We start from the raw sequence: 21,060 nt of genomic DNA on the forward strand, positions 1-21,060 counted from the left end.
AGGGCGGCGTTATATGTCTAAATGTGCGTTGAAGCTATGGGCGTTGGTCTATGCGAGTAATATATGATCTAATCAATTGGACTAAACTGTAGAGAAAGAAAGCAGCATCGTTCTTCTATGTATAGTTTCTAAGCCAATTGCCTAAACAAAGTATGTGAGGATAGATGCTGGAATCTTGCCGGAAGCAGTGAGCTCCTTTGCAACTGCCTCCAAAGTGGACTTTGCCGTGGTGGCATCGGCACCGTTGAGCTTGGAAGCAACGTCTTGCAACACCAAGTCGTCGAAGGACTCAATCAACAAGTTGATGTCGGCATCGATAGCTTCAGCCTTTGCAGCGTCGCCAAAGTAGTCATTGTCCTTAGCAGCGTTTCTGATGGCTCTTTTGTTCTTCTTCTTAGCGGACTTGGCAGCTTCCTTGGACTTCTTTGCCTCAGCTTTGGCAGAAGCAGCAGCTTCCTCAGCAGCCTTCTTAGCAGCAGCCTCTTCAGCTTCCTTCTTAGCCTTGGCCTCGGCTTCAGCACGAGCACCGGCTTCACGTTCCCATTTGATACGCTCTTTCTCCTTCTTCTCGGCCTCTTTGAACAATTTCATACGAGGATCCTCCTTGAAAGCACGCTCGACAAGTTCCAACAAACGTCTGTTGTCTTCAGTCTTGGCTTTCTTTCTGGCAGCAACGTTCTTACGCTCAACGTAACGCTTGTGGTCTCTGTTGGAAGAGTCGTCTGGAACGTCCTCGTCCAAGAACTCAAACGTTCTCCAGGAGTCAAACTTGTACCAGAAGTTGTAGAAGTTTTCAACCTCTGGTTTAGTCGCATCCAACCCACCGAGCTGTGGAACAGGCTGCTTCTTGGAGAATCTTGCCTCGGCTTCAAAGAATGGGCCCCAAGCCTCAAAGAAGTCGTAGCTGGTCTTTGGAGCTGGTGGCGCAACCTCGGCACCTTCATCAACAGAGTCAAACTGCTGACGCTTGGTTGGGTCCATCAGCACTTCATATGCCTTCTGAATGATCTTGAAGAATCCATCTTGGCCCAATTGCTTCTCACCCTTCTTGTCAGGGTGGTGCTTCAACACAGACTTTCTGTGGGCTCTTCTGATCTGGTCCTCAGTGGCTCTGTATCTCAGATGAGAGATACCCAACACTGCGTACAAATCAGCAGTCTTCCAGTCACGAGGATCATGCGACAACAGTTCCTCGGATTGCTCCTCGTCACCAAGGTCAGCATCCTCATCGGTCTCATCAACAGTAGCAACGTTCTTCTCGGCCTCGATCTTCTCATACTCAGACCATGTGTGGCCTCTCAAGGCACGGGAGGCATGGGCAAGGAAGTAACGTCCAACTGGCTCGACAGGGCGACGCACTGGGGCAGAGTATTTGGCTGAGGCCTTGAAGTTCTCAGCACCAAAGTTAGCTGGCAATGAAGGAAGAGACATTTCGATGTTTAAGGGGTCCTTTTACTGGCCTTTCTCAATGCTTTTGATGAAGCTTGAAGAGTATTAAAAATTTTTTCCCTCCTCCTCTGCCCATCACCAAATTTTCAGCCAAACGGAGAAGGGCATCGCGGGCGTAAACCAGCTCAAGCACACTGGGCAGAACAGAACAATGTCAACGCTGAAACAGGATCTTATTCTATTCGCTGATACAAGCATCATTCCTCGTGGCTCGAAGGTGTGTGGCACAATCACACATACACAGGGGACCTCGCCGGCGTGGTTGGTTGAGTCTCTTGTAGAGAACGGGCTCTTCGGCACGTGCAGTATCAATGCTGATGGAAAGGCCAGTAGAAGTTTGAGAGGCGATGTTGTTCTCATCTCTCTGGTGCACGACGAAGGGTTTTACGACTTGAAGAGGAACTCTATAGCGTTGGGCGAAACCCCACAGTTCCACTTTGTCGATCTGTTTACAGACCTCTTTGGCAAAGTTGGCGATGTCGAGCACCTGAACAAGACGTTTGACCAGCTGGCGTCTCAGATCGACCAGTATACATCAGAGCATAAGACCGTGCTGATAGAAGGGCTCGAGTTCCTCATCGGGGCTACACAGCTCACGGCGTCGCACATCCTGAACCAATTGACAAAGCTACAGAGGGTATCGCAGGCAATATTCGTCATCTTGGCAGCTGATAAAGAACTGGTCCAGCTCAAGGTGAACGACAGCTCGTTAATTGAATTCAGGATGAATGAGCTGCTCACGAGACTGATTCACCGCTCTCACCTGGCCATCTCTCTAAGACCTCTTGAAACAGGCAAGGCAAAAGACGTCACCGGAACGCTAACCATATCCAGAGGTGCACTGCCTTTTGAAGGCTCTACAGAGGTGATGGAGAAAGAGTACCTATTCCTAACGTCCAAAGACCAGCAGACAAAGCTGTTCCTTAGGTAGTTGTAGCCAATCACGTTTTGTTCTCTTTGGTTTCATTCCAGCTGTAGTATGTAAACAAGTTATAGCACTCTCTACATCATCTATGGCGTTGCGTACGTAATTCGCATGCGAACAAAGGAAACTTGCCAAAGAGCACTTGACGTTGGAATTTGCACAGTTTACAACGAAATTGCACGTCCTCAGTTCCAATTGACGATGGACAGTACGATCAAGAGGAGACGAGCACGTAAGAGCTGTCTCGTGTGTCGAGAGAAGAAGACAAGAGTGAGTATTGTGCCGGCTTTCTTGTGAGCGTTGGTTCTAACAAGCTATGGAACGCAGTGCGATCAGCAGAAGCCGATATGTTCTATGTGTAAGAGGAGGAAGTATCCAGGAAAATGTGTTTATAAAGAGGATATAGAGGTGGATGAGACAGTGCAACAAGACCAGGAGAACTCGAAAGCTGACCATGATTCTTGGTCGGTGTTGCTTAAAAGGGTGCAGTTACTGGAGAACACGCTCAAAGAGCAACAGGGCAAACATCATCAACACCATGGATTCACACCAAGCTGTGGCTCAAATATCCACGACCTTCTCTCCGAGGACACCGACTGTCACACTTTGAACTTCAACAATGATGAGTTGCCTGGTACAACCTCCACGTTCACGGGTCCCCTGTCGTGGGTTTCTCTCGTGAGAAAGGACAGATACCTCAGCTCCTTCACGTTGACGTTACAGAAGCATCGAAGAGACCACGATTCACAGATACAGAACGATCCCACATGGATCGAGCTCTCAAAGGCGTATGCAAAGCACTTTGATTATGAAACTGCGCCTTTGAAGGATGTGAAGCAGTCATCCATTGTGGAAACTGTGACTGATCTCATGAAGGATAAAAGACTGGTATGGCTCCTTGTGGATAAGTTCTTTGACTCAGACTTTGCCCAAGTACTGCCAGTGCTCCTAAGAGAACAGTTCATTGAGCAGGTGGAGTCGCTCATGGGAGGGAGGAGCGAAGAAGACTCCAAAATCAACTTCACTAGGAGAGATCAATGTCCAATAGCTGGATTACTACTACTGGTGATGAGAATGGCGTCGTTATCAGTTTACAATATGAAACCATTGACCTCCATGGCAATGTCAGAGGATGATAACTACATCTTCTTGAACCCAGTCACCCGTTCAGCAGTGGAGGCTGCGGACCGGTGTATCCAGGAGTCTAAGAAGCTGCTCCAGGTTTCCCTACCGTTCTTCCAGCTGTCTTTACTCAAGAGGTACTACGAACTGATAGCACCTGAAGATTATGACTGTATGCGAGTGACTCCCCCAGGGAAGTTTGGCGAACTTTTACACTACGCCATACAGTGTTCCTTGAACAGAGATCCCAGCAAAGCTGATAATGGGCTGAACATATCGGATAACTTTGCAAGAAGACTGTGGTTTATGGTTCTACAGCTCGATATAAACCATCTCATGTTGGTTGGTGGACCATCTCTTCTAGACGAGAAGATGTATGATACAGAGCTCCCTCGTTTGAATGAATGTGAATCACCAACAGAATTCATCATGGATAAGAACATCGTTGACTTTGGTGCTTTAGCTGAACAAGCACACAAAGTATTGACGGATATATTGAGGGTGAGAGATCCACCAACTGTGCGTGAGATCAAGACGAAGCTCCAGCCAATACAGGAAAAAGTTGATCAGTTCTCAAGTGTTGAAGACATCATCAGTCGGCCATCAATAACGATGCTTGATAGAATGACAAAACTCAAGCAAATGTTCATCCTGGTCAACTCAATATGTGTTCTCATGATGATTCACTATCATCTTTTCCTATACTACTGCAAACATAACGACCGTGAAAGCGCACTCGATCACTACATCAAGGTGTTGAAGATGACATCACGTCTGTACCCTACAATTCTCTTTTTTGACCAAAACAACTCGATCTATGACATGTCGGTCCATTTTGGTTGTGCAGTGCTCTTTGTTCCTAAACTAGAGATGTTCTTACACAAGACTATGCATATCTTGTGCAGCATCGTTGCACGTATCAAGACCTTCAAGCTGATCAGCTCTGGACCTAATGTGAGGAAAATGGCTGTTATGGACAAGATCGTAATATTGGTGTTGGTATCCCTAACGAACATTCTCAAGGCCTTTGAAGTGATGTCCTCCACTCATCTTCACGCTTGGATTGTGAGCAGAGTTGCATCATTTGCAGCTAAGAGATTATACACACTCGAACCAGGTTATTCCATGGTCCCCACTGAGATAGATTTGGATATAATACGACAATTCAATAGGTCTGGTGATGACGATGAAATATTCTTCCACTTTACAGAGTGTGATTTAGAGCGTATTTATCAAACGTTATTACCCTTCAGTGAGACGGATAACAAGATTTCATCAACAGGTCTGAAGATCATGCCGGATACCTCAGGTGAAAGTTCAAGATGGTTAATGGAAACAGTCAGAGAGCTGGCTGAAAAGAGGCCGCAAGCAGAGCCAAATAGCATTCATACATCGGTAACTATGAGCCAAAATGAGAAATTGGGCTCTACAGCTGCAACTGTTAGAAGTCCAATTGCAACAACTACGAGATCACCTACAGCTGCAGACAACCCCTTATACGAGACTAACTTCGCAATGACAGATTTCACCAGTGATGAACTGGAGACTTATTTCCTCACACATACTTTTGGATAGATACGATACTATGTGAACTTGCGTCTCCTTCTGTTCTCGTGTATATTGTCCAAAGTAAACTCCACTGCACACCTGGTCCACAGGATCGGAAGCACTGGCCATACGCTCTTCTCTCCAACCAGGATCCAATATGGAATGTTTTCCATTGTTCTGTGAACATCAAACACCCTACCAAAGTCTCTTACAAGGGTTCTCAGCTCTGGAACTATTGTAACTTCACTAGAATTCTGTGGCATCTTTTCATCTACTGCCAGTCTCTTTATGAAGCTGAACAGTAATCCTGTTCTATCAAGAAGTTCAAAGCGATGCTGTAATTCGAGGCCAAATAGCCTTTGCATCATTCTGATGGGCTTCCATCCATTTTGATGTTTTATATCATTGACAATTAACGGAGCAAGGTATGGTCTTGCTAAAGAAACGATAAAGTTATTCACATTGAACAGCTCAGTAACTCTTGTGTAGGGACTCTCAGCACTGTAGCTTTCACTTCCTTTCTGAGGTGTTAAGAACTCACATGGCTTGCCATTTGTAAAAGTTGCAGGTACAATATCATTATCGAGGTTTTTAACGTGTAGATCAACATGGTCAGACAACACGCCTGTTCCAATCGACGCATATAAAGCCGACCATATGAGAACATTTGGAGTTGTCACGTAGTTAAGTAAGCTGGGAACAGCCTTATCAGTGGGATGGACTATGATGTTGAGAATTTTATCTGTTTTCATGTACGCCTCTTCAAAGGTGATATCACCAAGGTGGTCCTTGACATATTTCATGAACACCAATATATCTTGGGAGTATCCCTTCGTTATCACGTTTTCAATGATGGAGCCATATCTCTCATCAACGTCATTATTCAGACGGTCGATTTGGGATATGGAGTCTGATATGTTTGTCAATGTCTCCGCAAGTTCCTGGTTTGTCAATGTACAGACAAGTGAGGCAACTACAGCACCAACTGCGCTTCCAGAAATGATTCTGGGTAAAAGCCCTTTGAAATACAATGCCCTGACAACACCCAAATGGCACAATCCGAACAGTGAGCCACCCTGTAGCACCAAAGCTGTGCTTCCGAAGGCTTGTCTCGCATCATGGAAGAAGTCCAGCTTCAATTGATTCGACGTGAGCTCATAATCACTGAAGGGAACATCGTCCAAATACTCCAGACAGTGCAACACTTCCGAGATATAGTCTTCGATCAGTATCTTCGTCCCGGCATACGACCTGTTGAACAGCTCTCTATTGGATATTCCTCCAAAGTTTCTCAGGAAGGACCCCATTCTGAACAGCTTGAGCAGGGCATCAAGGTCACCACTCTGCCGTGCCTGCTTCAGAGCCTTGAGTCTTTCCGAGATGAGCCTGTAATCGTATTTCTTCGAAGTGAAGTTGTGTCTCCACAAGTCTGAGCCATTCAGCCTATCCAGGTAGTACGCACCAGCTTGCCACTGCTCGTAGTCCTCGGCAACAAGTAATTTCGTCTTTGCAATGCTCACGGGGGACTTCCTGTGCCATAGATGTACGAGTTTCTGACACATGGGTTAGTAGATGTAAGGAGTTCACCGCATGGATTCCCGTAGATTACACTCACTCGTACCCAGAATGTACTAATGTCGAAGATGAAATCAATAAGCAACCATAATGATGGTGGAATATGGTTCTTTATGTACTCGTTAGTACTCGTGGTCGCCTATGCTGGGCTCATCACCTACTCTGCCCCCCTCCTCCAAAAAAGAACGAAAGTAACATACAAGTATCAAGGACACAAAGGACAGTACAAATGATCTTGGTTGTACAAGCATACTTCTATGTCTGTTAAGTTACAACAGCTATATTAACTACTAGTGAGGTTTTGAAGACGTTCGTATCTATACGAAACGACAAGTTGTGTCATCTGTTGGTCTCCGCAAGTCCTACAGCCGTTACGCGACACACCATCCCACGATATCCACTTTACTAACTGTACAAGCTATTCTTGGGCTTCATCTGATGGGCGTCAATGGTGCTCTGTAGCATGAGTAGTGTTGAGCGACACGATGCCTGTGCCTGTCCGGTGAAGCTCACCGGGACCTTTGTTTCCAATTGCTTCACCACACGTGCCAATGGTTCCAGCAAGGGGTGCTTGTCGGTGACGATACACAGAGAAACTGCCTTGAGTTTGGTCATAAGAGTATCGTAGTCAACATCGGTTAAGACGTCCTTGGAGTCCACAAGATGCTGAATTGCGCCGAGGATGGACTGATACACAACCTTGTCCATTTCCTCCTCTGTAGTCGCCAAAGTCACCGGTGGTAGTTCATCCACCAGTAAGGAGAGTGCCAACCACCTTCGAAGCTTAGCAACCACCGTTGACACAGTTGGCACCAGTGTGGAGACAATACGATAGTTGTAGTCGATTAATTCCGTTAGGGCGATCCATTTGGAGGTGATGAGTTCAAACTTCACATCTCTTATTGATCTGTACTGCCATTGGAGGAGGCCATTGACGATGCGCGTCAGTGATAGGCTCACGTTAGATGAAAGAACCCTAAAGTCCATCATAACGAATCCCAGCACTTCAATCATCCTTATGAATATATTCTCACGGTACTCCGATTGTTTACAGACCAGTTTGGTGATGTATTCCAATTTGGCTATGACAAGGTCGACGCTTTGTCTTTTACACTTTGAATTGAAATCCAGGTCATCGTGTGTCAGTGTCTTCATGGATAATCTATCTTCAGATACTCCCAGGGCTTCTAAGAGTGAATCAATGTCCGATATTTCAAAGGTACGTTGTCTATCTTGGATTGCCTCTGAACTTCTCTTCACCAGGAAGACACTTGGCTGGTTAACGACTTCAACATCTGTCAACAATGACTGCCCCCGGTTCACAGCGAAAAGCGCCACATGTGGTGAAGATGGATTCTCTTCATAGCTCCAAGCCTTGTCGAAATAGAAGAAATCCTTCAACCGTGGGTTCTCTTTGTTTTGAGAAAGATACTCGATGTAGGATTCATCCTTGAGCACTTCCTTATCCAGCTTACTCTCCAGCAACTTTCTAAACTCTTCCTTTTTCGTGATGATACTCAAAGACTTCGCATCGTCCTGTTCATGGAGCTCGAATAGCCTAGCACTCTTCTTCCAGAGTTTGAGACTGGAATCATCCATTAACTCAGGAATGAGATTCCTCTTTGGCGGTGATCTCAGCATCGCGCAGCCCTCAATAGCTGAGAAAGGGTTAGCGCCCACCGCTGCTTTGTCGGCGTTCTTACCTCCTAGAAGAACAAGGAGATCATCATCACTGTCACCGTCGCTATCACTATCAGAGATCTCCACCATTAAACTCCCCTTATCCTTTGCTTTAGCCTTGTCTGTGTCGTCACGCTTCGCTGACGACGGCTTTGATGGAGAAGACGCTGGCGAAGGGTTATCCTCGCTCTTCTTCCTTGGAGAGGACAACAGTAGATTTCTGATGTCGTAGCCTGGCTTCGCAGGAACTGGTTTCAACCGCTTGGGTCTCCTTCCCATTCTTCAATGCCTATTCGATGGCGCTGCTGGCCTGTGTTCGTGATCAAGCGTGGTTCTAATCTGAAGCTAGCGCGTTTTAAGAGAACATAAGTGCGGGAACTCCTATAATGGGAACTCGGTGCCACGCGCACACTACGCTGTGTAGAAGCACTACGGTGTTGATAATTCTACAGTTAAAGTACAGTTCGCAATTCAGTCGGCACGTTAATCTACTGAGCCATTGTCCGATTACAGCGGTCTCTCTTTAGGCAGGACGATCTTACCACTCTGTTCTTTTAATCTCATCTGGACAAGCTTCAACAGCTCATAGATGATGCTCAAGATAGGAGCCGCCACGGCGTTCTCCCTTGCGATGTCCAGCGCATTACCCAAGATCACCTGTAATTCGATCTGGTTGCCCTTTCTAACGTCGACAAGCATCGAAGGCGCGTAGTAGTGACCATCGTCCGAATGGATCATTCCATGCTTCAAGGATGGGTCCAGGGTGACGCCGTCAGACTTCGCAATGGCGATGATCTCATCCATTGCCGGCTCGATGAGGGTCTCAATGCCGCCAAACATGGTCACTCTACCGACGTCGAGGTTGACGAGTGCACACACCGTGTTGAACGTCGCGTTGTACAACAGCTTTCTCCAGCGTGTGAACTTGACATCCGGGTCAACGATGCACTTGTTCTGTGGTGTTGAATACAGCTTGACGAACTCATCGACTTTCTCCTGCTGAAGCTCTTTACTCACAACGCCGTTATCAAAGTAGCCCACGGTCAAGAAATCAGGGCCGTTTTGATGGACCTTGCCGCTGTAGTTGGCAGAGCTGATCATGCTCACACCTGAAAGGACAATATTGCCTGGGAATCTCTTGAACACGGGCTTCTCAATGCCCAGTCCATTCTCCAGCAGGACGATAACGGTGTCCTTGGTCACTGCATCCGCGTAGATGTCCTCCACGTTGTATACATCCGGGATGTTCTTCACCACCACAACAACGTAATCGTAGGGGCCAAACTCAACAGCCTCCTTCACACTCTTCACATAGTGGTTTGGTCTCCAAGAGTCGATCTTCCCATAGTCACACGAGTCCAACTCATACCCGTTGGACTTCACGTGTTCGTAATCGGACTTGATCACCGCAGAGACCTCACAGTCAGCGTTCAACTGTAAAGTGTAGGCTGCAATTACACCCACACCTCCGAGACCAACAACGAGAACTTTCTTAGGCATAATTGACCTTCCAATGGATACCTTCGTCCTTGAGCTTGATAATTGAACCTCTCAGTGGGAAATGCTTCAAAGTCTGGCCCGGATGCCCTTTATAACTGCGATATTCGCCGAGGGCTGTCGCATTGGTTTATCAGCGCGCGAACGGCTCCACCTGCGAGATCCAGCTGTGGGTGTTTGGGGTGTCCAGGTGTTTGGGTATTTGAGGTGTCCAGGTGTGTGGGTGTCCAGGTGTTTGGTGTGCGGAAGGCCTTCAGCAGAAATGTCTGGATGTGTCAAGAGCGCTCCCTCACCAGGTGCCCGAACCGAGACGACCGGGGGACACAACCAACACGCAGCTTTGTTGGGCAACCAGTTAGATTCAGTAACAACACACTCTCTCTGTGTATGTAGGACTACTTTGTATCGTCCAAGAGTCTTGTTTGAAGCTTCTTACTTTGGAACTACAAACTTTTGTTATATCAACTGATAGCGCAGGCCCTGTATTGTTGCTGATTGAACGAGAATACTGAGCCATCGTGCCATCTCTCCTTATGGATATTGACTACGTTAACGAGGAAGGTAAGTTGAATCTCCCCCAGTTGGTTGAATATGGAGCTTGTACTGACACCACACCCGCCCCTCCAAGACCTTCTTGCTTTTGCAAAGGCACTGAACAATGACTTCGACACTGCTTCATCAACCACGCCGAGTGGTGGTGAGTCTGCGGTCTCGTTATCTTTACAGCAGCCACTGGACCAGCATGTGCCACCGGTGGAGAAGATCGTTTCACAGAACGATTGGGGCCCAGTGCACTCAAGACTCGGTGATGCTGGATCGCATAAGAAAAGAGATGAGTATTTCCAGAGCTGGTCGTATAAAGTGCTTAGATTCCCTATCCTTATACCGATTCTTCTATGGCTATGGGTATTAATGATTGCCTATGTGTTCCTACGGTGCTACATTGCCATATATGAACACTTCTTCAGATGGCAAGGGAAGAAGAAGCAATTGAGGAAGGCACTGAGAACTTCAAAGAATTATCAGGAATGGATCCAAAACGCCATGAACATGGATAAGTACCTTCATCTGGATTCGTGGAAACACAAGAAGCATTTCTACTATTACGACTATGATACGTTGAAGCTCACCATTGGAAAGCTCAACAAGTTCAAGCAACAAGGTGACATGGAACGAATCATGCTTGTGCTGCAAAGCTGTGCAAAGGCAAATTTTGCAGGAACTGAGAACCCATTGCTTTACTCTCAAACCTATTATGGAACAAAGGAGATTGTAGATGAGTACAACGCATTGGTTAGTGATTTGTTAGAGATGATCATCCAAGACCAAACCATTCCTGCATCAAATAAGAGGCTGTTCTTCAAGTCCTTGAACAAGAACTTTGGTAGAACTGCCCTGTGTCTTTCCGGTGGTGCAACGTTTGCCTATAACCATTTTGGTGTCGTTAAGGCCTTATTGGAGAATGACCTACTACCTCAAATCATCACCGGGACGTCAGGAGGAGGCGTTGTTGCTGCGTTGGCAACAACAAGAACAGAAGCTGAGCTGAAGGAATTGCTGAGACCTGAATTAGCTGAAAGGATAACAGCATGCACAGAAGGCATAACAACGTATGTCCCAAGGTGGTGGAAGACTGGTGCAAGATTTGATGCTGTTGATTGGGCCAGAAAGGCTATGTGGTTTACAATGGGCTCCATGACTTTCCAGGAAGCCTTTGAGAGAACGGGCAAAGTGTTGAACATCACAACTGTTCCAGCAGACCCACATTCGCCTGTTATCTTGTGTAATCACATCACTGCTCCAAACTGTGTGATATGGTCCGCAATGCTGGCTTCCAGTGCAGTTCCTGGAATCTTGAACCCGGTTGTGTTGATGATGAAAGACCCACAGACCCAGAAACTTGTTCCCTTCAGCTTTGGTACGAAGTATAAAGATGGATCGTTGAGAACTGATATCCCAGTTGAGGCACTGAACATGTACTACAATGTGAAGTTCAGTATTGTGAGTCAAGTGAACCCGCATATATCACTGTTCTATTTTGCACCAAAGGGGTCTGTTGGAAGACCTGTTTCTCGGTCAAAGACAGGACTGCGTGGTGGATTTGTTGGAGCTGGGCTAGAAAGCTTTATCAAGCTGGAAAACCGGAAATGGTTACAACTCATCAAAGGACTCGATCTGTTGCCTCACTTCATGAACCAGGATTGGTCCAACCTTTGGTTGCAAAAGTTTAGTGGCACTGTGACGATATGGCCAAAGTTGAATCCATTTGACCTCAGATTCATCCTAACAGACCCAGATGAGAAGAGACTGGGTGCTATGATACGAAACGGTGAGATGAGCACGTTCCCAAAGTTATTATTCATAAAGCATAGACTCAACATTGAAACGAAAATACGTACTGGTTGGAAAAAGTACAAGAGAACTCCAAAAGGCCAAGAGAACGGTGTATCGGGACATAATGAGCTACTCAGTGACTCTGGCGACGAAACAATGCCCCAGACCAGCTTGGAATACCAGGTCAAACTTGACGAGAAGAACGACGACAGTGACCACGACGGTGAGTACATCGTTGAAGAGGGAACGCTTGAGCCCATCATTGACCCCATAAACAATATTAGATCTACATTGAAGAAAAGACCCAATTGGTGGTGAAATCAGTGCGTGCATATATATACACCCCCTATGTTATCAAAAGAAACATCCCAGTGAATAAATCACCATCGTAGACTCTGCAAATTCTTCTCCCACGATCCCTGTCTATAGAACGATGTCTTGTTCCCGGGGGTTGGGCTTGAAAAGTTGATCGGAAAACCCCGAACAACGTGTTCCAGCCTGTAATAACTGCTCACAACGACAACCAGGGAAAACAACCACCAATGGCTCAAATCACAGCATTGTTACTGGACATCGAAGGCACTGTTTGCCCAATTACATTCGTGAAGGATTGTCTCTTCCCCTATTTCCTCAAGAAGCTTCCAGATGTTTTATCACTCGTGGAATTCCCATTGGAGTCCTCTTCTCAGGATTCGCCAATAGTGTCTGTGATTGAAGGGTTCCCTCCAGAGACCAGAACAACCAGAGAGGCCTTGCAAGACCACATTGTACAGCTAGTCAAGAACGACGTCAAGGAGAAGAACTTGAAGGCATTACAGGGCCTTGTGTGGAATGAAGGCTACTCCTCTGGCGAGATCAAGGCTCCTCTGTACCAGGATGCCATTGATTTGATCCAAGTACAATCTCGAAACCACAAGGTGTATATCTATTCCAGCGGGAGTGTTCACGCACAGAAGTTGTTATTTGGACACGTTGACATCAACGGGAAGAGTACCGATATCAATGGATATCTCAGCGGCTACTTCGACATCACAACCTCCGGTTATAAGTTTGAACCTCAGAGCTATAAAAACATCATACAGAACATTGGTATCCCTGGACAGGAGGTACTTTTCCTTAGTGATAACGTCAAAGAAGTCCAAGCTGCTTTAGAAGCTGGGCTGAAAGCACATGTGGTTGTCAGACCAGGCAACTCACCACTCACACAAGATGAAGTAGAGAAGTACAAAGCAGTCGATGACTTTTCCCACCTACAACTGTGATGTGACAAAGAGGTAAAAACAAGAGTATATTTTCACATAATGATAACAATTATAACAATTACTAATGTAGCCAGCACTTCTCTGATCGAGGTTTACTTCCTTTTTTCCGCTTGCTTTGATATCTTTTGATGGTTCTTGGGCCTTCGTCTAGATTCAAGCATGGTCATTAAACAAGATATTCGCAGCAAGCTCCTCATTCTTATCGCAAGCAAAGTATACCTGTACCACTGTTCCTCTGTCGAATCCCAACTCCATCAATCTGTTGATCGCATTCTCATCGTCTGGTGTGATCTGTGGTAACTCTTCGCCCTCTCCTAACTGTGGTTGTGCCAGTTCACCACCTTCAACGTCTTCCAGCCCTTCTGGGCCTTGGAGTAACATTCTAATAAACTCTTCTGGGTGCTGTTGGATAAGACTGCTCAACTGTGGATTCTGCTGGGCCAACATGGTCAGCAATCCCTCGAGGGCCTCTGGGGATTCCTGTGCAAGTCTTCTAAGGCCCTCAGCGGAGCCAAGGTCGATGTTTCCGGCAGCATTAGCACCTCCTGGACTTGAAGCATCAGCACCGCCAATTGCGCCCCCAGCACTTGCGGCAGCAGCAGCAGCAAACAGATCGCCATGTTGGTCGTCGTCATCTTCATCGGCATCCGCATCACCAACAACAACATCCTCTTCTACAATCTCCTCGATGGCTGTTGGGGCATCCGAGGCGCCTTGTTCTGCTTCCTGGCCTTGTTGATCTCCGCTCTGCTGAGCTTGTTGTTGTCCCTGTACAGGAACCTGAGCAGATTCTGGGATACCAGTCAAGAGGTATTCCACAGCACGATCTGGATTGTTGAAAGCAGCCCTGAGGGCAGCTTCCACCTGTGATCTTTCATAGCCCATCTCCATGATATTTGCAATGGCTTGTTCTCTTGCAGAACCAACGGCAAATGTTGAAGCATCAAAGCTCTGTGGTTCGGCAGAGGCACTGGATGCATCAACAGCAGCAGAGTTCGATGGTGTCTGTTGTTCTGGCAGAGCAGCAGCAGCAGCAGCAGCAGCAGCAGGCGCTGGTTCTTGAGCCGGTACCTGAGCTACTGGTGCCTGAGCTCTTGGAGCAGTTGGTGTTTGTGTTGTTGTTGGTTGGGCAGGTGTGGATGGGGTCGCCTTCTTGACAGCCTTCTATATGGACACAGCTGTTAGTACACATATTCATACGGCTCGCAACGAGATAACTTACTGAGATCATGAAGATCACCTGATCATCAGCCTTGATCTTTGTCTCCTGGATGGTCTTATCGTCCTGAAGAACTTTCCCTGTTGCAAAACATGTTAGTACGACCCTAAACGTGTTCAAGCCTGCCAAACACACGTACCGGAATACACAAACTTCAACTGTGAAGCCTCAACACCTTTGATCTCCGCCAACTTCTTCTTAGCGTCGAGAACCTGTGGACAAGTATGTTAGCATAGATCACCAATTATAGACACTAAAGACATCGTACTAACCGTCTCTTCTGGTGCAACTTCCACCGGGATCTTCTCCTTCTTAAAGTCCTTAAAGATGACTTGCATTGTTGATACTGCTTGCTAATGAGATGGAGCCAAGTCTCGAGGGTTTAATACCAAAGGTCGCGTTGCTTTTATACCCCGTGTTGGTGAATAATCAACTTTTCAAGCGGACACGGATGATTGGACGACGTCGCTATTTTTTCTCTCTTTGTGGTTTTTACGTGTGGTGCCTCTCTTTAGCGCAGAAGAGTGGCAAAAAACAACAATTACTACTTCTACAACACGACGCGTGGTATGGGACGCGTATAAAGCAGCTTGGCGAACTGAGACTGAGAGACAGTGAAGATGAGCAGAAGGCCTTTGAAGTACCGTAGTGATACGTCGTCAGAGGGGGCACCGGTGAGAGAGGCGAGTGCGATCCGGGGTCCCAATAGTGCACTTACGGAGTTTCTGCGACAGCAGGGCATCAGTGCTGAGGATATCAGGCGTAGGCACCTTGAACGGATAAACGGTGAAGAGCAGGGGGGTGAGGGAGAGGAGGATGGTGGTGAAGGCGGAGGAGAGGACGGAGAGGCGTTGTTGGAGGCTGTTGAAGAAGGAGATACTGTCAGGAATGCTGCTGATGAGCAGATGGCGCAGGAAGAGCTGGAGATAAGGATTGCGTCTAGAAGGAAAAGAAGGGCAGCAGCTGGTAAGGACGATGAAGATGAATACACAGACTCTGAAACGGAGGATGGCATCGACAACGACGGAGACCGTGTTACTCACACGAGAAGGAAAATCGTTGGTGAGTCTGAAAAGTGTGCCCACTGCTTCAACGATTTTGTCGTTAACGTCTACTCCAAGATCAGCGAAAGTGGTGGTTATCTATGCCCTGATTGCACAAAGAGACAACTGGACAAGGAACGTGCGATTAAGAAGAATCAACTCATCTCGAGGAAGAAAAGACAGAGGCTTGCAGTGGCACTGCTGGATAGACAGGACGTCAAGTTCCCATCGCTTTTAGACCTCGCGATAAAGAAAGTCACCGAGAGGATCTATGACGTTGAAGACCTTGGTGACATTGGCGATGTGAACATGAAGAAAATTGCCAAGATTCTATGCCGAAACAGATCATTGGATGATAACACTGTCAAGTTGTTCTTGAATACGCATCTCTCAAAATTGGAGTTTTGGGATTGTTCTGGGTTGACGTCAAAGTCGTACAACCAGATCGCAGCGTATTGTCCAAATTTACAAGAGTTAACTCTCCTTATGTGTGGACGCTTACACAATGATAACCTTAACTACTTCTCTACGAATTTATCCAAACTGACAAAGCTGGACCTCGATGGCCCATTCCTCATAAATGATGCTACTTGGAAGAATTTCTTCAACACTGTTGGTGATAGGTTGACAAGTTTCAAGATTGGAAACACGCATAGATTTAGCGATGACTCCTTCTTGACACTCATGGATAAATGTGGTGCCAATTTGAAGAGTTTGAAACTGTCTAGACTCGATGGAATCAAGAAGAAAGAGTCATACGATGTTATGCCAGCGTACTTAACAAAGCTACAAGAGTTGGAAATCTCATATCCACAACACGAAGATCTGGTTGATGATACGCTCCTGATCAATTTAATGAGCATAAACGGGGAATCTCTTTCGACTTTGATCCTTGACGGGTGCTCTGGATTGACAGATGATTTTCTCATCAACGGTATAAGACCTTTTGGTGGCTCTTTACGTCACATTTCCTTACAATTACTCGATCAAATCACAAGTGAAGGTTTTGTAGGACTGTTCCATGGTTGGAGTGATAATTATGGCCTAAATGAGGTTTATCTACGGAAGTGTTTTTCCTTGGGAGACGAAGGCATCGTCGAGATGCTGTTACATTCTGGGTCGTCACTTGTCGAGTTATCAATAAACTCGATAAAGGACTTAACTGCATTGACATTCCAAATAATGAAATGTGCAAATCTCACATATTTAGATGCAGGCTTTGTGCGCTGTATTGATGATGAGGTTCTTGAACTCATTGGCAAGAATTGTCCTCAGCTGAGAGTTATGGATTGTTATGGTAACAACAGATGTACTTCCAACGCTGTAATTAGAGAAGGATTAAAGGTTATTGGGAGACAGAGTGATACGGTTTGAGACGTGTATATAGCTTTATAAAAAATGGGTTGGGAATATAATTCTATCTCACTGGAACAATTCAGGTACAACCTCTGGTAGATCCAATATATCTCTAATGAGTAATGCACCTTCTGGAGTCTTTCCTAGGTCTTCATCTCTCTCCACGAAATGGATCGCTTTTTTGAACCCAAGACCCACTGCAGTTCTAATGTTATCTGCACTGTCATCGACAAAGTAGCAATTACTGAAATCTGTTCCACCAGCCAGCTCCAAAGCAGAGTGGAAGGCATTTGCGTTAGGTTTGCAGATCAAATCATCTTGAGCATAATCACAGTACCACAATCCGTCGAACATATCACCGATCCCCAGTAGAGAAATAACGCGTTCTCCGTGGTTTTTATAGGCGTTTGTGAATAGCCACATACGGTCAATTGAGCCACTCGATCTCAACGACTCGAGCATGGAGCGTAGCTTGAGGTCCTGGCTGAGCACGTTTTGCAATGGCAAGGCATCGTCGACTTTCCTGTTGTATTCCAATGCGTCTATTTTGTGGAATTTGACCAACCCTTGGATTGCCAATCCATATTCTTTGTAGTATTTGAACATGAGGACATGCGCATCTTCGTCATTGAGATCCAAAGTTCTCTTGAAGTATTCATGGATGTACTCTTGCATCATATCGTGTATAGCAAGGGATCTCTTGTACAAGCAGTTGTCAATGTCAAAGAAGAAGATCTTCTTGTTCTCTCTCGGAACAACTGGACCATAGCCCAGAGGCAACACAACCTTACAGCCAGGATAGTCCAATGACTTTAGATGTTCTTCATTCTCTCTCAGGTTGTCGTCTATATGTTTGTTGTACTCCTGTGAGGAGGAATAGCCCGAGATTTTCGTACAAGTCATGATGTTCCTTCTTATCTTTAGGTACGTCGTTGCTCTTGATAACATCCAAATCTCTGTAAAACGCACACAGATCCAGGCCACAACACGGGTATTTTGATCAAGATGGTATAAACAACTTGAGCGCTGATTGAGCCGTTTTGCACTCTCTTTTCGTTGTTTAGTGCTTCTCTGTACGATATTAAAGAGGTAAGACCCGTTGTGAGGACGAGCATATGTGGACAAGTTCAACACTACGCACGTTTCCCCGTCGGATTACTACTTCAGGAATACGCGTGCCTCCTGATAGAAACATCTTACAACAAATACTTTACGGATGTATGCGAATTGCGGATTCTCATGTGATCTCCATATATACAGCCCGGCTTGTTTCTATAACTGGAACAGTTCTGAATCAAATTGACCCACTTGGCTCATCACACAAGAGAAATCAGTCATCATCTCGACTACTCCTTTACGGTTTCATGGTGAGTCCTACAGCACGACAAAACGCTTTATTGATCTTCCGATATAGTGTAACGGCTAGCACGGTTCGCTTTCACCGAGCAGACCCGGGTTCGACTCCCGGTATCGGAGAGTTTTTTTGTTCTGAAAAGAAATCCCACTTATATTTTTGCCATGTCACGTGACTGTTAAAATCCAACAAAAGACCGACTCCACAGCCCAATCGATGTTCTGCACTCGATCATTTTAGGGGTGCGGAAGCGTAAAACGAAGCCGTTATCGTTTCCCCTTAATCTTTATCTGATTTCACACCCTTTTAGCGGAACCATCACGCTATCGTTACCCCTATGGAGTCTCATGATTGGACCTCTTACCAAGCTTCCCGATTCGTACATCTGATTGCGTCAGTCTGTTACCCTACTTGCGTATCGCCCCCGCCGCCGTCTCCGCCGTAGGGCAAACAGAAAAGAACTCCGCAGGCAAACTGCGCACAGAAAGGGAGAGGAGAAAAAATGATGGGTCCTTTTTAAACGACGGCAAAAGCAGAGAAAATTTTAAGGAACCATCAACTCATTCACAACATTTCAAGCCCACGAAACTACAACCACGTGATATCACCGTTGTTGAAGGACATATATAAACTTTACGCATACATACCTTGTTCGTTTGTTTGTGTCTGCGCCACTTGGAACGGATTTTAGTCGTACGTCAGGAACATAAACGAAGAGCTTAGCACTCCCATTGAAGAACGTTGGGTGGAAGAGTACATCCGTCGTTTGGCACATTTTTAGAACATAACGGCTCGATATAAATACCCTACAGGATATCCAGTTTAGAGAAGTTATACACAGGTTTTATCAGGAGAATAGATACATAGAGACACAAGGAGATCATAATGTTCAGACTCACGCAACAACAGGTGCTCAAGACCAGAATCACAGGTCAGGTGGTGAACACTGCGAGAAACTCCATCAACCACTCCATCAGATTCAACTCGGTTGCTATTGAGCGTACCCAGTCTCAGAGTAAACCACAGGACCCAGCTTCGCTCAGCTTCACCAATACCATCAAGAACGTTGCGAACTTGCAGAAGTCTGTCAACAACAACAAGAAGAACGATGTCAAGAGAGGGAAAGGTTACCACAACAACGACCACCATATTGATGCCTCGTCCCCTTGGTTCAAGCAGCTGTGTGCCTTCAGGGACTGTCTCTCGCACATTATTGACCTCAACGACCCATCATCACAGCCGTTCTTCTGGGACACTTTGAAGAAGGCCATGGTTTTGTATGATGATCTGAAGGGTACTCCAGATTTCCATGACTCACAGGTGAGTCTGCTCATATATGCCCTTCATACCGGTTTGAGAGCCAACAGAAACCAACTTACCAGATTGGCCAAAAAGCCAGATTATGATGCTCGTTCCTTCCATACCGACATGAACGAATTCATCAAGGCTTCTTTGAGACAAATAACCAATGATTTGCTGTCTGGTGTAGGTTCCGTCAACGAATCAGGTGCTATGCACTTGTTGACATCGCTGAAAGAGTTGAAGCTGGAGAATGAGGCTATTGCAGTCTGGAGTTCGTCCATGGAGAAGGAAAACTTGAAACCTGTTTTCCTCAGACCAAAGGTTGTTGGTGTCTTGTTACCAATCATGTACCAATGTGGTTCCAAATTCAATGACCTTGAAGAGCTTTACCATGAATCAAAGTCGTTAAACACCTCTCACCCACACTTGATCTCTGGTATGTTGAAGACATGCCTTGCCGCTGGTGAAAACAGAAAGGCGCTCGAGCTGTTCTCTGAGCTTTGTTCCTACAACGATAAGTCTACGTATTCTGCTCTTGTCGATGTTCACTTGGCTCTTATTGGTGACTGTAAGGATATTACCATCGCTAATACATTCTTTGAGAAGGCCATTTCAAGAGAAACTCCTTACAGATTGACACTTCATGTCAATAGTGTCAAACAGTTCATCCAGAACATTTGGACAGAGACTCATGATTTCGAACAAGTTCGTCAAGTTTGGGAAAAAGTTACCGTTTTCTATGGACGTAACATCCACCACGGTATTTCCTCTTCATTGAACAATACATTCTTTGATATATTCTTCGAAAATTATGCAGATAATCAGCAAGTTGGTTTGGAAACCTTGAAGAGTATCATTGCAACTTACAACGACATCAAGCCAATTGATGAACCATTCTTCAACATTATCATCTCCAAGTGTGTTGTTTGGAAAGATAAGGTCACGATTGATTCTTTGTACAGTGCTTATGAGCTCTATAACTTGAAGAAGACGCAGGTTTCTCGTCGTATCTATCTCAAGTCTCTTGGCTCTGTTGATGCTACTGCAAACGAGATCCTGGACGCCTGGTACGATCTTTTGTTATTCAATGACTCTGAACGTAATACCTATATTGCCAATGCTGATTGGGCTGCACTAAGAGATGCTACCTTTGCATCTAGTGAAGATAGAGCGTTGCTTTATGCTCAAATTTTGAAACAATTTCAATGTTTCTGCCGTGACCAGTCTCAGTTCAAGAGACTTCACAGTATCGTTAACCTTTACCCAGTTCTCTCGCCTTATTTGAAGGACTTGAGCAGTGTCGATGCTAGGGGTATCTTTGTCCCACAGTTCCAAAACTTGCAACGTCATAATTTCTAATGCTATTCATTTGATTTAATTTATTCCCTGTCTCT

General features: G+C 45.8%; 13 protein-coding genes and 1 non-coding gene across 14 annotated transcripts; 8 read left to right on the forward strand and 6 right to left on the reverse strand.

Annotated features, from left to right (window-relative positions):
* Positions 1-37: 37 nt before the first annotated feature.
* Positions 38-1,486, reverse strand: ZUO1 (zuotin). Its single transcript, XM_020214248.1, has one exon. It carries the CDS (start codon positions 1,429-1,431, stop codon positions 142-144), a length of 1,290 nt encoding a protein of 429 aa, XP_020072140.1. The 5' UTR covers positions 1,432-1,486; the 3' UTR covers positions 38-141.
* A 114-nt stretch (positions 1,487-1,600) lies between these two features.
* Positions 1,601-2,397, forward strand: ELP6 (Elongator subunit ELP6; the record flags this gene model as incomplete). The annotated part of the gene is made up of 1 exon (XM_020213268.1): positions 1,601-2,397. One exon carries the CDS (start codon positions 1,601-1,603, stop codon positions 2,378-2,380), a length of 780 nt encoding a protein of 259 aa, XP_020072141.1. The 3' UTR covers positions 2,381-2,397.
* Positions 2,398-2,527: 130 nt separating this feature from the next.
* On the forward strand, positions 2,528-5,512 carry CYBJADRAFT_165866 (uncharacterized protein). The gene is made up of 2 exons (XM_020214249.1): positions 2,528-2,644; positions 2,702-5,512. Exons 1-2 carry the CDS (start codon positions 2,576-2,578, stop codon positions 5,069-5,071), a joined length of 2,439 nt encoding a protein of 812 aa, XP_020072142.1. The 5' UTR covers positions 2,528-2,575; the 3' UTR covers positions 5,072-5,512.
* Positions 4,703-6,883, reverse strand: TGL3 (bifunctional triglyceride lipase/lysophosphatidylethanolamine acyltransferase). The gene is made up of 2 exons (XM_020214250.1): positions 6,820-6,883; positions 4,703-6,728 (listed from the first exon to the last, which is right to left on the reverse strand). Exon 2 carries the CDS (start codon positions 6,604-6,606, stop codon positions 5,080-5,082), a length of 1,527 nt encoding a protein of 508 aa, XP_020072143.1. The 5' UTR covers positions 6,607-6,728; positions 6,820-6,883; the 3' UTR covers positions 4,703-5,079.
* On the forward strand, positions 6,564-6,879 carry CYBJADRAFT_165868 (uncharacterized protein). Its single transcript, XM_020214251.1, has 2 exons — positions 6,564-6,597; positions 6,660-6,879. Exon 2 carries the CDS (start codon positions 6,679-6,681, stop codon positions 6,850-6,852), a length of 174 nt encoding a protein of 57 aa, XP_020072144.1. The 5' UTR covers positions 6,564-6,597; positions 6,660-6,678; the 3' UTR covers positions 6,853-6,879.
* Positions 6,838-8,634, reverse strand: CYBJADRAFT_165869 (uncharacterized protein). Its single transcript, XM_020214252.1, has one exon. It carries the CDS (start codon positions 8,576-8,578, stop codon positions 7,025-7,027), a length of 1,554 nt encoding a protein of 517 aa, XP_020072145.1. The 5' UTR covers positions 8,579-8,634; the 3' UTR covers positions 6,838-7,024.
* A 103-nt stretch (positions 8,635-8,737) lies between these two features.
* On the reverse strand, positions 8,738-9,874 carry CYBJADRAFT_165870 (ketopantoate reductase family protein). The gene has a single exon (XM_020214253.1). It carries the CDS (start codon positions 9,797-9,799, stop codon positions 8,807-8,809), a length of 993 nt encoding a protein of 330 aa, XP_020072146.1. The 5' UTR covers positions 9,800-9,874; the 3' UTR covers positions 8,738-8,806.
* Positions 9,875-10,188: 314 nt separating this feature from the next.
* Positions 10,189-12,555, forward strand: CYBJADRAFT_135144 (patatin-like phospholipase domain-containing protein). The gene is made up of 2 exons (XM_020213126.1): positions 10,189-10,357; positions 10,425-12,555. Exons 1-2 carry the CDS (start codon positions 10,330-10,332, stop codon positions 12,446-12,448), a joined length of 2,052 nt encoding a protein of 683 aa, XP_020072147.1. The 5' UTR covers positions 10,189-10,329; the 3' UTR covers positions 12,449-12,555.
* A 117-nt stretch (positions 12,556-12,672) lies between these two features.
* UTR4 (putative acireductone synthase UTR4) lies at positions 12,673-13,392 on the forward strand (the record flags this gene model as incomplete). Its single annotated transcript, XM_020216178.1, has 1 exon — positions 12,673-13,392. One exon carries the CDS (start codon positions 12,673-12,675, stop codon positions 13,390-13,392), a length of 720 nt encoding a protein of 239 aa, XP_020072148.1.
* A 153-nt stretch (positions 13,393-13,545) lies between these two features.
* RAD23 (Rad23p) lies at positions 13,546-14,949 on the reverse strand (the record flags this gene model as incomplete). Its single annotated transcript, XM_020216788.1, has 4 exons — positions 13,546-14,556; positions 14,615-14,691; positions 14,751-14,823; positions 14,884-14,949. 4 exons carry the CDS (start codon positions 14,947-14,949, stop codon positions 13,546-13,548), a joined length of 1,227 nt encoding a protein of 408 aa, XP_020072149.1.
* Positions 14,950-15,041: 92 nt separating this feature from the next.
* RAD7 (UV-damaged DNA-binding protein RAD7) lies at positions 15,042-17,261 on the forward strand. Its single transcript, XM_020214254.1, has one exon. The coding sequence runs from the start codon at positions 15,232-15,234 to the stop codon at positions 17,026-17,028; it is 1,797 nt and encodes a 598-aa protein (XP_020072150.1). The 5' UTR covers positions 15,042-15,231; the 3' UTR covers positions 17,029-17,261.
* On the reverse strand, positions 17,077-17,913 carry SDT1 (nucleotidase; the record flags this gene model as incomplete). Its single annotated transcript, XM_020216179.1, has 1 exon — positions 17,077-17,913. One exon carries the CDS (start codon positions 17,911-17,913, stop codon positions 17,077-17,079), a length of 837 nt encoding a protein of 278 aa, XP_020072151.1.
* Positions 17,914-18,414: 501 nt separating this feature from the next.
* Positions 18,415-18,486, forward strand: CYBJADRAFT_t29. The gene has a single exon. It is a non-coding gene; the product is annotated as a tRNA-Glu (tRNA).
* Positions 18,487-19,249: 763 nt separating this feature from the next.
* Positions 19,250-21,025, forward strand: CYBJADRAFT_176463 (uncharacterized protein; the record flags this gene model as incomplete). The annotated part of the gene is made up of 1 exon (XM_020216789.1): positions 19,250-21,025. The coding sequence occupies one exon, from the start codon at positions 19,250-19,252 to the stop codon at positions 21,023-21,025; it is 1,776 nt and encodes a 591-aa protein (XP_020072152.1).
* Positions 21,026-21,060: the final 35 nt, after the last annotated feature.

The sequence above is a fragment of the Cyberlindnera jadinii genome (genome assembly GCF_001661405.1).
Source record: "Cyberlindnera jadinii NRRL Y-1542 unplaced genomic scaffold CYBJAscaffold_2, whole genome shotgun sequence".
NCBI lineage: Eukaryota > Fungi > Ascomycota > Saccharomycetes > Phaffomycetales > Wickerhamomycetaceae > Williopsis > Williopsis jadinii.

Coding starts and splice junctions, on each gene's coding strand:
- ZUO1 (XM_020214248.1), bottom strand. CDS start 1,431: ATGTCTCTTCCTTCATTGCCAGCTAACTTTGGTGCTGAGAACTTCAAG.
- CYBJADRAFT_165866 (XM_020214249.1), top strand. CDS start 2,576: ATGGACAGTACGATCAAGAGGAGACGAGCACGTAAGAGCTGTCTCGTG. Junction 2,645..2,701: donor GTCGAGAGAAGAAGACAAGA/GTGAGTATTGTG, acceptor TATGGAACGCAG/TGCGATCAGCAGAAGCCGAT.
- TGL3 (XM_020214250.1), bottom strand. CDS start 6,606: ATGTGTCAGAAACTCGTACATCTATGGCACAGGAAGTCCCCCGTGAGC.
- CYBJADRAFT_165868 (XM_020214251.1), top strand. CDS start 6,679: ATGTCGAAGATGAAATCAATAAGCAACCATAATGATGGTGGAATATGG.
- CYBJADRAFT_165869 (XM_020214252.1), bottom strand. CDS start 8,578: ATGGGAAGGAGACCCAAGCGGTTGAAACCAGTTCCTGCGAAGCCAGGC.
- CYBJADRAFT_165870 (XM_020214253.1), bottom strand. CDS start 9,799: ATGCCTAAGAAAGTTCTCGTTGTTGGTCTCGGAGGTGTGGGTGTAATT.
- CYBJADRAFT_135144 (XM_020213126.1), top strand. CDS start 10,330: ATGGATATTGACTACGTTAACGAGGAAG. Junction 10,358..10,424: donor TGACTACGTTAACGAGGAAG/GTAAGTTGAATC, acceptor CGCCCCTCCAAG/ACCTTCTTGCTTTTGCAAAG.
- RAD7 (XM_020214254.1), top strand. CDS start 15,232: ATGAGCAGAAGGCCTTTGAAGTACCGTAGTGATACGTCGTCAGAGGGG.